A 15252-nucleotide genomic window follows, 5' to 3' on the forward strand; every position below is an offset into this window, starting at 1 on the left:
AGTAGTGCACTGATATATACTATACACAGCTATTGGCTACATTATGATCTCTAGTATCCATAATAAAAACCCAGCTGTCCCTAAAAATTGCTAAAAAATAACTTCCAAAAAGGGGAGTAAGTATATGCAAGGAAAATTTACCTAAAGCCTCTCCTATCAGAAGAAAAGGCTTTGTTAAGTCTTAGAAATTTGTCCCACTGTGAGAGGAGGTATTGAAGTCATCTTGTGCCAATTGAAGAAGCACTATGTCCCTTAGAGTACTGTGATGCTAAAGAAGTCATATTTGCTCCAATAAACTATTTTATCCATAATACAAAACAACAATGGTACCTACATTTGAAATAAAGATTTGCAGGGAGGAAAAAGGAAGCTTGAAAATACATACCTTCTTCCACGCCTTTGCTATAGATTCATGCAAATTATAAGGCATTAACACCTGCAAGCCTTCACATGTACTATATATTTGACGACACACAGAAATAAAAGCTCCTTTAACCACAGGCAACATTTCCGATCCAGAAAAAATAGAAATATCTTCATCAAGAAGCTTTTTCGAAAACCGAGCAATTATATGAACACCTGTAGGACTAAAAGATATACCTAAAAGTAATTCCAAGTTCATAAAACCTTGATTTCATAAAGCACTACCAAAAAGGCCAGTCTTGTCACAAAAACTCTTTATTTGCTTGGCTCCCTTTCAGTCCGCCTCCAGCTTTTCTCAGACATGTCAATATTCCTATTCCCATCCATGCGCAGATATCTAGTAATGAGAGCAGTTACAGTGGAATGGAGAAAAATATATAGAGATAGGGATAGTAAAGCAACTAAACTATACACTTAAAAGGTTATAGATCCCATGGGGCCATGCCCACATATGTTTAAGTATTCTCAATTTTCTACAGTAAAAACATAAGCCTAATTTCTCCATTCTTAGCACTTATCAACACATTCCCCATCCCATTAACAGGACTTAGTTCCCCAATCTCAAAGGCTTAGACACTTTTAATAGTAATAACAGATAAGAACTTAATAAATGCTTAGAATGTGCCAGGCATTGTTCTACATATTTTAAATGCATTAATTCATTCTTAAAATAACGCTATGAGAAAGACATTATTATCCAATTTTTACAAATAAGGAAATACAGGTAAATCTTACAGAAGTAACTTGCACAATTATCACACAGCTGGTAAGAGGTAGAACCAGGACTCAACCCAGGCTTGTCTGGCCCTAGAGCAGCACACTTTTAATTCTTTTTTCTAGTTTTTCTTTTTTTAAGCAAATAAAAAAAATAACAGTAGATTGAATAGAGTCCTGAATCTCCAATTATGAACATTTTTCCAGTCTTGTTTGTTATTATTATTTTTATTGATACATAATTGTACATATTCATGGAGTACATGTTATATTTTGATGCAAGCATATAACATATAATGATCAAATCAGGGTAACTGGGACATGATTCACCTGAAACATTTATCACTGATTTATGTTGGGAACATTTGAAAACTTCTAGCTATTCCGAAATATAATAAATTATTAACTATAGTTGCCCTATTGCACTATTGAACACTAGAACTTTTTCTTTCTATTTAACAGAATTACCCCTTCTCCTTGTTTTGATCTATTTATTCCCTGCCTTTAAGATGAATATGTGATAAATCCAAGACATGTTATTTTATTCAGTGCACATCTCTAATAAAGTTTCTATTTTAAACAAAATTAAGTAAGTTTTCTTAATATCATCTATTAGCCCATAGCAAAATTCTTCTGATAGCATTAAAGATGTCTTTTTATGATGGGTTTGCCCAAATCAGAATTCAAACAAGTTCCATAGAGTGAATTAGCTTGTTGTGGTTATTTAGGCCCCTTCTTTTTCTTTCATGTCACTGATTTGTTGGAAAAACAGTTATTTTTCTTTATTTGGATAATTGCTTCACCATGGTATCACTTAACTTGTTTCTCCAGTTCCCCATATTTCCTATAAAGTGATCATTAGATCTAGAGGCTTAATTAGATTTAAGTTCAATTTCTTTTATTTATTTACCCATTTGTCTTTGGTAAAATAACCTTATAGTTGCTTGCTGCTGTGTACCTCCTGTTGCATGAGGAACATATCTGAATGCCCCAATTTTAGTGCTGCTAAAAATCAGTTGGTCAGACTGTATCAGCCCGACCTTTTCAGTAGGTAGCCCTATGCATCATCCTTTCATCTAATGATTTTAATATCCATTGGTGATCATTTCCTAGATCTGCTATTTCATCAAGGATTACCAAATGGTGATTTTCCAATTAGATCATTTCTTTGCACTTATTAGCTAGAATTCTGCTATGAAGAACTTTTCCTCGGTAACTTTTTAGATAACAGTTTATACAGGAAAGACTGGAAAAATGTTTAAATCTTATCAATTTGCAAAGTAATGAGTTATGCGCCCTAGCAACCTCAACAGGTAACTAGTAAAGTCTATGTTTGCTGGATTTTTTTAATTTTTGTACCTTTTTAAACCCATGTATTTTTTACACACTTTATGTATTTCAATCCATTATTGTCATTACTTTTTTTTATCCTCAAATTGCCCATCTTAAGCCAGTAGGAGGCCCCTTATGGTTAGCTCTGAGATACTTTTGACACAATCCCATTGGTCTTAGATAGCTTCCTTGCTTTCTAGAATGGTAGGATATCCCATGATCATCCTCCACACATTTCCCGAGCCAGGCCCCAGATCAGCCATTTCTTCAAGGATTCCTGCTTCTTCTTGAACAAAAAGATATTTAGAAACTACAATACAGGTGACAGCTCATTGTTAAGGAGCTGCCATTACTTTCTAGGCCTTTTCAGTAGTAATGCTAAGAAAAATGTAGCTTAAGAAAAAAAAAATTGAAGATTCAGGTTTTTTATTTAACTAGTTTTATACCTTTATCTTTTTTCTCTTATGTTAAGAATTTTACTTCCATATGACATTAACAGAATTACTTACTTGCTCTTACAATTATACATAAGAGTTTCAAAATAACAACACCAAAATTACTTCTAAACATATACTGAATGTAGTTTAAAATTATTTTAAGGATTTTTTAACCTTAGAATATATCCCACTAAAAAAAAAATTTACAATCAAAATTAGATCACTTAAAGTAATTCTCTTCTCTGCAGGGATATGCCATTAACTTGATTGCTTAATAGTTAAGTTACTTATCCATTTGCTTGTACCTTTAAAAAAATCGTGGGCCGGGTGCGGTGGCCCACGCCTGTAATCCTAGCACTCTGGGAGGCCGAGGCGGGTGGATCAAGGTCAGGAGTTCAAGACCAGCCTGAGCAAGAATGAGACCCCGTCTCTACTAAAAATAGAAAGAAATTATCTGGCCAACTAAAACATATATAGAAAACATTAGCCGGGCACGGTGGCGCATGCTTGTAGTCCCAGCTACCTGGGAGGCTGAGGCAGTAGGATCGCTTAAGCCCAGGAGTTTGAGGTTGCTGTGAGCTACTGATGCCATGGCACTCACTCTAGCCCGGGCAACAAAGTGAGACTCTGTCTCAAAAAAAAAAAAAATTGTGACTTCATTTTGATTTAGTTTTGTATTACATATAATATGTAAAACAGCTATGTGATTCCAAAGTCAAACCTAGGTACAATCAAGGTGTAACCCAGATATCTTATTTCCATACCTGCCTCTCCTCAATTTTCTCCCCTCCCCTAAAAACTAACCACTTGCATCAGCTTTGTTTGACCATTCATCATTCCTTTTTAAAAATAAACAAATGATTTGCTCATATTCTCTTCTATCATACAAAAGGTAGCATTCTATAAGCATTGTGGGTTTTTATTTCACTTAACAATATATCCTAAAGAAGGCCGAGTGCGTGGCTCATGCCTGTAATCCTAGCTAGCACTCTGGGAGGCCGAGGTGGGTGGATCGTTTGAGCTCAGAAGTTCAAGACTAGCCTGAGCAAGAGCGAGACCCTGCCTGTACTAAAAATAGAAAGAAATTATGTGGACAACTAAAAATATATACAGAAAAAATTAGCCGAGCATGGTGGTGCATACCTGTAGTCCCAGCTACTTGGGAGGCTGAGGCAGGAGGATTGCTTGAGCCCAGGAGTTTGAGGTTGCTGTGAGCTAGGCTGACGCCACAGCACCCTTGTCTGGGCAGCAGAGTGAGACCCTACCTCAAAAAATATATATATATATCCTAAAGATAACTCCAGAGCAGTACACAAAAATATCCCTAATTCCTTTTTACAGCTAGCTGCTCAGTGTTACATTGTGAGACCAGTAACTAGCCTCTTATTATTAGACATTTGAGATGATTCCAGTCTTTTGCACAATATAAATAATCAGAACATATACTTTTAACTGGACAAAAGAGATTCAAAAGAAATACTAATAATTCATTAGTTTTATCTGTTTAACTTCAATGTGAAGGAGACTTTCTTTAAAAAAAAGAACCTAGAAATCATAAAGATAATAATTGAGAACAATATGACTACATGAAAGTTAATGATGTCTGTATAGAAAGAAACTTAAATAGGGTTAAGTGGTGGACAACAAAAAGAAATCTTAGAACTCCTAACAAAGAGTGAGTCTTCCTAATTTTAAAAAATTGTTACTGAGAAAAACTCTAGTTAAATGTGGCAGGTTAAACATGTACATTTACATCTGCTTCCTCCATAAATACTAAAATTCAAAAGTAAAAGGATTTTTTCAGAAGGCACATAAACCCTCAAAGCCAAGGAGAAGTAAAGGATTTGGTAGTAAAATTTTAGAATCTGAAAAGCAGAAAAACAAAGAGTAACTCTGGGCATGGAAAACCTCAATCATTAGCCACAGTGTGAAAAACAGAATCAACATGATTTATTTTATAGAACATTTATCTCTGGATTTGGGGACAAAAGTGGGACTGAAAACAGAAATGCACAAAAAAAAAAAAAAAAAACAGAAATGCTGCCTTAAAGTCAATTTAAGAAGAAATCAAATTACAAGTTAATGTATAAAATATGATATCATTTTTCCACACACCTATAGTGAACTCATTTGTAACAAAGGTGCCAAAAACATACATTGTGGAAAGAACAGTTACTTCAAAAAATGGTGCTAGGAAAACTGGATACTCATGAAGAATGAAACTAGACCCCTATCTCTTGCCATATAAAAAAATCAAATCAAAATAGATCAAAGATTTTAAATCTAAGACCTGAAACTATGAAACTTCTAAAAGAAAACATGGGGAAATTCTTCAGGACATTGATCTGGGCAAAGATTTCTTGAGTAAGACCTCAGAAGCATAGAAAACCAAAGCAAAAATGGACAAATGAGATCAGATCAAGCTGCTACACAGCAAAGGAAACAATCAACAAAGACAAGAGACAACCCACAGAATGGGAGAAAATATTTGAAAACTACCCATCTGTCAAGGAATTAATAACTACAATATATAAACAACTCAATAGGAAAGCAAATCAAATAATCCAATTAAAAAATGGGCAAAAGATTTGACTAGACATTTATCAAAAGAAGACATATAAATGGCCAGAGATACATGGAAAAAATGCTCAACATCATTAGTCAGCAGAAAAACGCAAATCAAAACTACAATGAGGCCGGGCGCGGTGGCTCACGCCTGTAATCCTAGCACTCTGGGAGGCCGAGGCGGGTGGATCGCTCGAGGTCAGGAGTTCGAAACCAACCTGAGCAAGAGTGAGACCCCGTCTCTACTAAAAATAGAAAGAAATTATATGGACAACTAAAATATATATATACAAAAAATTAGCCGGGCATGGTGGTGCATGCCTGTAGTCCCAGCTACTCGGGAGGCTGAGGCAGTAGGATCACTTAAGCCCAGGAGTTTGAGGTTGCTGTGAGCTAGACTGACGCCACGGCACTCACTCTAGCCCGGGCAACAGAGTGAGACTCTGTCTCAAAAAAAAAGAAAAAAAAACCTACAATGAGATATCATTCCACCCCAGTTAAAATGACTTTTATCAAAAAGACAAAAAAAAAAAAAAAAAATGCTTCCGAGGATGTGGAGAAAGGGGAGCAGTTGTACACTGTTGGTGGGAAAGTATTTGTGAAACTACTGTGGAGAACAGTATGGAGGTTCCTTAAAAACATAAAACTAGAACTACCATATATGACCCAGCAATCCCACTGCTAGGCATAAATCCAAAAGAAGGGAAATAGGTACATCAAAAAGATATCTGCACTCTCATGTTTACTGTAGCAATACTCACAATAGCTAAGATTTGGAATCAACCTAAGTGTTCATCAGTGGATGAATGGATAAAGAAAATGTGGTATATATTCATGATGAAATATTACTCAGCCATAAAAATGAATGAAATCCTTTCATTTGCAACAACATGGATGGAATTAGAGGACATTATGTTAAGTGACATAAGCCAAGCACAGAAAGATAAATCTCGTATGTTCTCACATACGTGGGAACAAAAATTTGAAACAATTAATCTCATGGAAACAGAGAGTAGAATGATGGACCAGAGACTGGGAATAGTAGCAGAAAGGAGGGATCAAGTGGGGATGGTTAATGGGTACAAAAATATAGTTAGACAGAATGAACAAGATCTAATATTTCATAGCACAACAAGGTGACTGTAGTCAACAATAAGTTATTGTATACTTTAAAATAACTAAAAGAATGGAAGTGGAATGTTCCTAATACAAAGAAATGGTAAGTGTTTGAGACAAAGGATAACCCCAATTATCCTGATTTGATTATTACACATTATATGCCTGTATCAAAACATCACATATATCCCATAAACATATACAACTATTGTGTACCCATATTAAGAAATAAAAAATAAAAAAATCGCCCCCTAGTTGCAGGCTTGAGGAATTATTTCCATTTGATTAATCAATATGTAAAAATAAATATGATAGAATTTTTGTAAAAAGAAGATAAAAATAGGTATGTCTGTTTGTACATATGTTTGGAGGTTTGTCTAGTACATGGCAGTATAACGACAGAGAAATTCTAGAAGCCTAAACTTCAAAACATTATCATAGGTTAAGTGAAAAAATAGAATTAAATAAAGAAGAAGGAAAAATAGTTAGCTTCCCCTTTGTGCACTGTCTTTGCTTTTACTTTAATCTATTCTGTGTGGCTTTAAAAGTCTGCGAGAGAAAATACAAGAGAGCAGATAATGGGGGTGGGAGAAAGATTCTATCTAAAGTGAACCCTCCTATTCTTATTTTGAAATTATAGACATCAAGGCCTAGTCTGCCAGCATAGTCCATAATCCTGGTTACCTTTTAAATTTTTTTGAAGATCATTTAATCTGTTATTAGTGGCTAGTCAGGAAACCTAACCATACCTGGAATTGTTATTCCAGATTTCAAATGTACACACATACCTTTCTTCTTCCGAAGAGTTCACATTTTCTCCATAAAGAAGTAAAATAAGTCCTTCTTCTACTAATGCAATTCTTGCCAAGATATCAGCTATATGAATTAAAGCTGTCTCAGAGCAATTTGGAGCAGCCTGTCCATTAAAAAGATAACAAGACAAATCATATAATTTTATGACATGCTAACATATCACAGAATAAATTCAAGGGTGGGATGCTGTCTAGTAAAGTTATATTACCACCACCACAACAAAAAAACTTAATGATTTGTTTGGCTGTGAAGTAATATGTCTGAATTAAATGTGTCATTAGATTATATTCTTTTACTGGCACAGTTCATGAGGCAAATAAATATACATTTTTCACCCAAACTAGTTATTGAGAATCGCTGCTCCTATTACAGTTTTATGTATAATTCTGGTCGACAATGAAATCATTCTTCTGTTTCCATTTTGCCCGTTATTTCCCATCCACTGGGTTCTTGTGAATCTAATATATTTATATGTAGCATCTAATATACCACTATGCTTTCTAAGAGATACCATTCCCTTGTACACCTGATTTGGTCATGAATATAAATCTAGGAACAATCAATTCACAGGCTGGCTAATAGCCAATAATGTCACTTAATGAAAAAACAAAGGCTAGATTAACTATATTTCCTCACTTTTGATTTTAAATGGAAGTACTAAAATACCTTTGCCAGTATATACCCAAATAACACTAAGCAAATATTGAAAACTAGAGAACTATGTTAATGCTGAAGCTCATCTACAGTACTATAATTCCTATTCTTTATGAGTCTGCTTATTTACCTGTACCTGCATGAATGACAATGTACATATTCTGTATGACAAATCTGAAAATGTGTATGTTGCGACCAATGCATCCTATTAATAATAAATTTGGTGGGCTAGCTTAACTAATGGTGAGTCAGGTATATTCACCTAAAGAAGAAGAAACCCTAATTATATTAGACAGTTTATTACTTTTTATACTAAATATGTTTCTTAAAACAACTTCTCCACTTAGAATACTTTCTTTCTCTCATATACATGAGTGTGTATGTATGTATATATTTTTTCTCTTATGTGTGTGTATACACACACACACACACACACAAACACATAAATACAATTTTTTGGAACTTTCCTCATTTTAAATATATTTTCTTTACAGGTCTTCCTGTCCTATTAGAGTAGATTCCTTAATGGCAATAAACATGTCCTATACACTTCCCATATTTGCAATACTCAGCACAAAGCTAATGGCATAGTGGCCCAATGGGTAATGCTGGATGTCTAAAATTAGATACTGAATGTCTAATTTTAGATTTTAGATACTATGTGCCAGAGGGCTGCCCTCAAGAATAAGTAATTCAGGCATAATATAATTACATAAGTATATAACATAGGCATATAGAAACAGAAAGAAAAACACGTAACTTTGCAAAGGAGAATTGAGGAAAATATCAAAAATAAACTCCAGTCTAAAGAGGAATTTTTCATGTGGAACAAGTTTAAAGACTTTCCAAGGGTAAGGGAAAAAAGTGTACAAACACAAGGAGACATAACTTTATTTAGAAAATGCAAATTGTCAGTTATAACTAGGTATCTGAAAAATAAAGTCATTAGGGCATAAAAAACTTAGTAAATGCCAGTTAAAAATTCTAAATTATCCAGTAAGAAACAAGCAAAAAAAGTATGTGACAGCCTATTGAGGACTGAGCGTAAGAGGAAGATGAAACCAGTAAGAACACTACACTACAAAACAGATATGAGAAGACAAAAAGTTGTAGCCTATTGATAAGCTTTAAAAGTCACTGCCCAAAAGCTTTAGTCATAGAAATAGAGGGATATATTGGACAGCAGGACTAGCAACAGTACCAACTCTGCCACTTATTAAATGTCTGACCTTGAACAAGTCACTTCTTTCAGCCTCAGTTGTGATGAATAAATTGTATAACGTAAGGGAATATACTGTGCAAACTGTGCATCCGGTGCATATATATGCAAAGAGACATGAATATATTCAAAACTGCGACTGCATATAAGCTTTCTTTCTAAAGTAATACTAGTCCTTCTTAATATAAACCAGAGTTGGCTCTTCAGAAAAATAAAGATATTTCCAAAGGCTATAAAAATGCCATTAAAACAAAACATTCACAAGATTTATTAGATTTGCAAGACAAATAACCCCTTAATAGAATAACTTTTCTAAGTTCTTTGCATCAGCAGATCTAAGCCTGATTAGAAAAAAAAAAATTAAGATGTTGTATGTACTTTCACCCTACACTGCCATAACTAATAAATCAAACTACATAAATTATGACTTAAATAAAAATCTGTATCAGCACACAATATATTTATAGAGTAATAAAATATTACAAATATATCAAATTTAGAAACAAAGTGCCATTGAATATTCACTAATACCCAAGTAACAGACTTTTTTTCTCTTTAGTAAATAATACCAACCTCACTTCCTTTCATTAAATTATGAATAGGTTGAAGAAGGGTCTCTATCACAGTGTTGTTACATAAGCATTCGATTGCACATTCTTTTTGATCACAGAGTATCTGAAGAACTTCAGTCACCATACTTCCAGGAGAGTAATTCTCTGATAAACAGTAAGTATTTTTAAAAATAAAAACATTACTTAGGACTCCTTTGATTTATGTGTTAGCTAATGTTCCAAAAAGTTCATCATCAGCTCCCTCCCCTTCTCTCTTGTTCTGCCCCTTTCCTTAGTTTAAAAAAAAAAAATTCAACATCAAAATTAAATCAATAATTCAAAAGTTACACAATTCAATGCTCAAAGGATGTATTACCAAATTATCATCTTAAACTTAAGGCAATCTTAATTAGCTCAACATATCTTCAAAGTTAATAAAAAGCAAGCAAATGAAAATAAATATAAATGCCAAAAGAATATAAGATCATTTACTGTTTGACATTAAATCACTGCTTAATATTGAGGATGTGGTTTAAAGTAAATGTACAACTTTTTTCATCCTAGAAAATACTTTTACTTGCATTCATTTTTATTATTTTATATATGAAATGAATTTTATTATTCATTTTCTTAAATAATATATTCAGGTATTGAGCCGAATAGAAAATTAAATGAGAGTCATATAAAGATGAGACAATGGGCAAAAAGGAAGGCAAAAGAAAATCAAAACTTTCATAAACTTTTATGGAGACTAGTATACTTCTGTGTTAGCATAAAACCAATGAAAACAATGAGCATTTTTAAGACTTTCTTTCACAATACAGTAGATACAGGAAAACATAAATACACATAAGTGTAACATGGTTGGAACAGTCCTTGGACCAAATGATTTTATTTCCTAAATTAACATATTTTCAGATATTTGATCTAATATTCTCAAAACAATAGTGTTTAATGTAAAACTGTCCTAGTAAGGGATAATACTAAAACTAAGATCAAAGTTCTTAACTTATGTTACAATATTCCATACTCTATAAACATGCTGACTTCAAGTAGATATGTGACAAAAAGACAACAAAAAAGTTCAGTGATTTTTCAACCATCTCCAGATGAGAAATCATTTGCAATGAGAGATGTTTTTAATGAGCATATGGCCATTCATCCAATCATCTACTGTTTATTGAATGCCCACCATGTGCCAAACAATGTATTAGGCACTGTAGACAGAGAAGTGAATAACACAGAAACAGTCCACCAGATGGTAAACCAAGATACTAACAAGTAAATATAACAAAGAATAATGATTTTTATCATAAGGGAAGCATGGCATGTTGTAGGAGTATACAGCAGGAGGACCTACGGTAATACTTTATACAGATAAATACCGTAAGGTAGGAAAAAAGTCTGAGAACCACTATTAGAATCAATAGGCTACTATAATGGCATAGATAAAACCTATTAGTTGATAGATGTATTATGGCACTAAGATATAGCCCAAAACATTTTTTTTTTATTCACTTGAGTTCCTCTCAGAATTTGTGCCAGCAATTCCAGGGTATTTCTTAGTTTTATAACACTGAGTCAGTGCATTATTGGCATGTTTCATTATTAGGTATTTTGCTTCAGAAGATTTTGATATTCAAAGGAAAAAGTATAAGTTATCTTTTAAATTTTAATATTTTAAAACATTTTTATAAGCCAGTCAAAAGCCATAAGACTATCATTGATTCCTTCTCATCTAAAAAAAAAAAAAAAAAGAAAGAAAAAGAAAAGCCAGACTAAAAGGCATTTTACTAAAAAGCTAACAGTTTTTTCTTCTTCATTCTTCAATAAAAGAAGACCCTGAAAAAGACTGAAGTGTTGGATATGAGCCAAAACAAGCAAGCTGATCAAAACACCCTGGAAAATATAAAGGATAGAAAACAGCAAAAAGAACATATTAGGACTATCAATCAAACATCCCTTAATATCATTTGAGAGTATTTTGATCTTAATAAAGAATAACATTAAAATTCTCAACAAAATTGATTCTAAATAAAAAGGTAGTAGATTAGAAACATCTTAAAACATTGATGAACAAAATTAAATTTCATGGCTTACTTCAGGACCAATGTAATTTCTTATGAATAATCTTAATGAAACCATTTACCAAACTAGGTCAAGTCACTCAAAATATCCAGACAATAGAATACTTAAATATTTTTAGATGTTTTCTATTTCTCTATTTAAAATACAAACAGAATTACCTGAATGTACAACCGACGTCATCTTTGGACAACTTGGTGAATAATAGATAAGTTGGATAAATAGAACCAGTAGGTCTGTAAGGGATACTGAATCTTTAAAAGGGAAAGAAGAAAAGAAAATTAATTTCTAACATCCACTTACAATTTAGAAAAATTTAACTGAGCTTCCATCCACTTATATGATTGAGTTTTCATAGAGACTATGGTGCAATCAGGAAGAAGGGACTTATACTTCAATACCAAAGATTCCAGAACAAATTAGACATAGTAAGTTAAAAGACAGCAAAGCAAGTGATGCAATAGGTGCTTTGTGAAGGTACAGTTTTACCGTTTATTTGAACCAATCACTTAATATAAATCTACAATAGGAAGATGTTTGAATCTGATCAAGGCTGTTTTGAGTTTATTCAACTAGGAGTAGTAAAATTCAGCTTAACATGTTGATCCAGCTAACTTATTCTATATAACACTGTAGAACAGGAATCAGCACACTTTTTCTGTAAAGGAATATATAGTAAACATCCTAAATTTTGTGGCTAAATGGTTTCTGTCACAAATACTCAAGTGTGCTGTTATAGCTTTAAGTAGACATAGATAATATGCTAATGAATGAATATGGCTGTTTTCCAATAAAACTTCAGTGAAATTCATATTCAACAATTTAGAATTTTTTATAAGAGAAAAATTATAAATTTATTTTAACGTGTATACACAGGAACCCTCAGAAAATGAAGATTCCTAAATTATAAAAACCATTCTTAGTTTACAAATGTATAAACTATATAGTGGGCCAGCTCTGGCCTACGAACTATGTTTAACAACCCTTGCTATAGAAGCTTACATTAAATAAAAGACTATGGTGAAATCGCATGTGAAACAAAGGAAAATGTTAACCTATGCTAATATAATAAATGGAACTCTCAAAACTCAGTTTTGAGATGATCTGTGATATCTGGTAGGCCAAAACATACATGTTAAAAATCAATATAAAATACTAAATTACAGATGACAGACATATAAAATTAATTTGAATACTTGCCATAGCATCACAAGTACACATTAGTCTTTCTATTTCTGTAAAGTTCAGTAATACAAAATGGCAGCTCTTTTATTGAAAATCAGTTCTCTGAGTAGTCATTATACCTAGCATCATGTGGTACTACCACGGGAATTATAAAAGATGTATATAAGGCAATGTCTTTTCTCAAGAAGGTCACAATCAACTGGGAAGAAAAGATTTAATCAAAGGAAAAGGTACATGGGGTAAAGTCCAGAACAAGCCAGGTGTAAGCTTCTAAGTGTCCTGTTCTGGTCAAATCACACAGAACAAAACTTAATTCTTCCAACAGCAAGTTATGACAACACATGTGGAATGTTGTCTACCAGAAAAGCTCATAGAGACCCAGTACCCTAGCTTTTTACTGGGGGCTGAGCACGAAAGCACACTCTGCCTGGCACATACCAAAATTCTAAATTCCTTTAAGGAAAGCATGTGTTTAGCATAAATCACATTGTTTGTACAAACAATTGGCACTCACCAGTTCTGGAAATAATAGGAATTTCAAGTTTCCAGATGCCAGCCAAGAGGCAACCTTCCAAGCAAACCTTTCTAGGACAGCAGTCTCAGGTTGACTATGTTAACTCTTTTACACACACATGCACATACACACAGAATATACAGAGACAGTATGTGGCCCACAAAGCCCAAAATATTTGCTATCTGGCCCTTTACAGAAAAAGTTTGCTGATCCCTACCCTATACTAAATTCTTAGTGTATATATTCTTTGTGCGTGTGTGTGTGTGTGTGTGTGTGTATATATATACTTAAAGTTTTAAAGGAAGTAAGAATAACCACAGCACTGAAGTTTGATGGGGAAAAAAAATCAAATGAGACTTAGGGTAAAAGTAATATGATAATGTATCAAATGGTACAGGGCTTTTCAGTTTATAAAACTATTCACAAACCTCATCTCCATGATCACAAAAATAAGTCCAGTATCACCGATATTACTATTCCAATTTTACAGATAATGAAACTACAACAACAAAGGTTAAGTGATTTGCCCAAAAGATCACAGCTAGATGATAGTGGAACCAGAATTTAAACAAGGTCTTCTAGTTCTGAATCCAGATCTGGATCATCAAGTATATCTAGGATTTCAAGAGAGAGAGAAATAAGGAAGCACTAAAGGCTGGGGAAATAGAAACTATACATATAGGAAGAAGTACACACTGAAAACTAAAAGAAAAAAATAACTTCAAGACATATAAGATATAGACTAAAAGGTATGTAGCCAAGTGCCTTAGAAGAGAACATGCCTAAATTCCAAGTTTGAATAATCCATAGCATATAAATCTTACCATATCTCAACATATTGATTTCTTCCAATTGCACTTACCTTTTCTATTCTTCAGCTTTATAGGAAATAGTTTTCTGCCTTGTGTATAGATCAATAATCTTCCTAAAAGGCACACTGAATGAATGAAATAAATATATTGTAATTCTTGTCCTAAGTAGTAGAAAGTTCTCTGGTTGTTTCCTTAAAAAAGAAGCAAACAAGAACATTTATTTTAATGACATAGTATTTTACAGTACCTGTCTTTATTCCCTTTGAAACATTAAACAAGGTTGTAGTCTATAATGGAGTCACTGTTAGTATACATTTTCAAAAACTATTTATTTTCCTTATTGTTTCCTAAGATTCTTCACACTAAATCTTTGAAGAAAATCTCTGTCATAAAATTTGGCAAACTTCAGAAAAGTAAAATATGCATATCGTGTTCATTCCAAAATGGCCGGGTGCAGTGACTCACACTTATAATCCCAGCACTTTGGGAAGCTGAGGTGGGAGGATCATTTATGACCAGAAGTTCAAAAACAGCCAGGGCAACATACTAAAACCCTGTCTCCGCACACAAAAAATAAAATAATAAATTAGTAGAGCATAGTAGCACTTGACTGTAGTCCTAGCTACTAGGGAAGCTGAAGTTGGAGGATTCCTTGAGCCCAGGAGTTTGAGGTTACAGTAAGCTATGATCATGCCACTACACTCCAGCCTGGTTTACAGAGTGAGATACTGTCTCTAGAAAAAAAATTATAAGAAATCATAAAGAATAGTTAAATATTGTTTTTAGACTTTTTAATAAAAGCCATTCTAACAGGGGTAAGGTGATATCTCAT

General features: G+C 33.3%; 1 protein-coding gene across 2 annotated transcripts in view; it reads right to left on the minus strand.

The window, feature by feature from the left end:
* The window catches only part of TBC1D32 (TBC1 domain family member 32), a 183862-nt gene that overhangs the window by 127839 nt on the left and 40771 nt on the right, over positions 1-15252 (minus strand). For both annotated transcript variants that reach the window (XM_069488273.1, XM_069488271.1), the window contains exons 12-16: positions 14471-14611; positions 12071-12163; positions 9847-9989; positions 7376-7503; positions 386-587 (exon numbers count right to left, since the gene is read on the minus strand). In XM_069488273.1, the coding sequence (XP_069344374.1) occupies positions 386-587; positions 7376-7503; positions 9847-9989; positions 12071-12163; positions 14471-14611 (707 nt within the window). The remainder of the gene's footprint in view (positions 1-385; positions 588-7375; positions 7504-9846; positions 9990-12070; positions 12164-14470; positions 14612-15252) is intronic.

The sequence above is a fragment of the Eulemur rufifrons genome, chromosome 15 (assembly GCF_041146395.1).
Source record: "Eulemur rufifrons isolate Redbay chromosome 15, OSU_ERuf_1, whole genome shotgun sequence".
Taxonomy (NCBI): domain Eukaryota; kingdom Metazoa; phylum Chordata; class Mammalia; order Primates; family Lemuridae; genus Eulemur; species Eulemur rufifrons.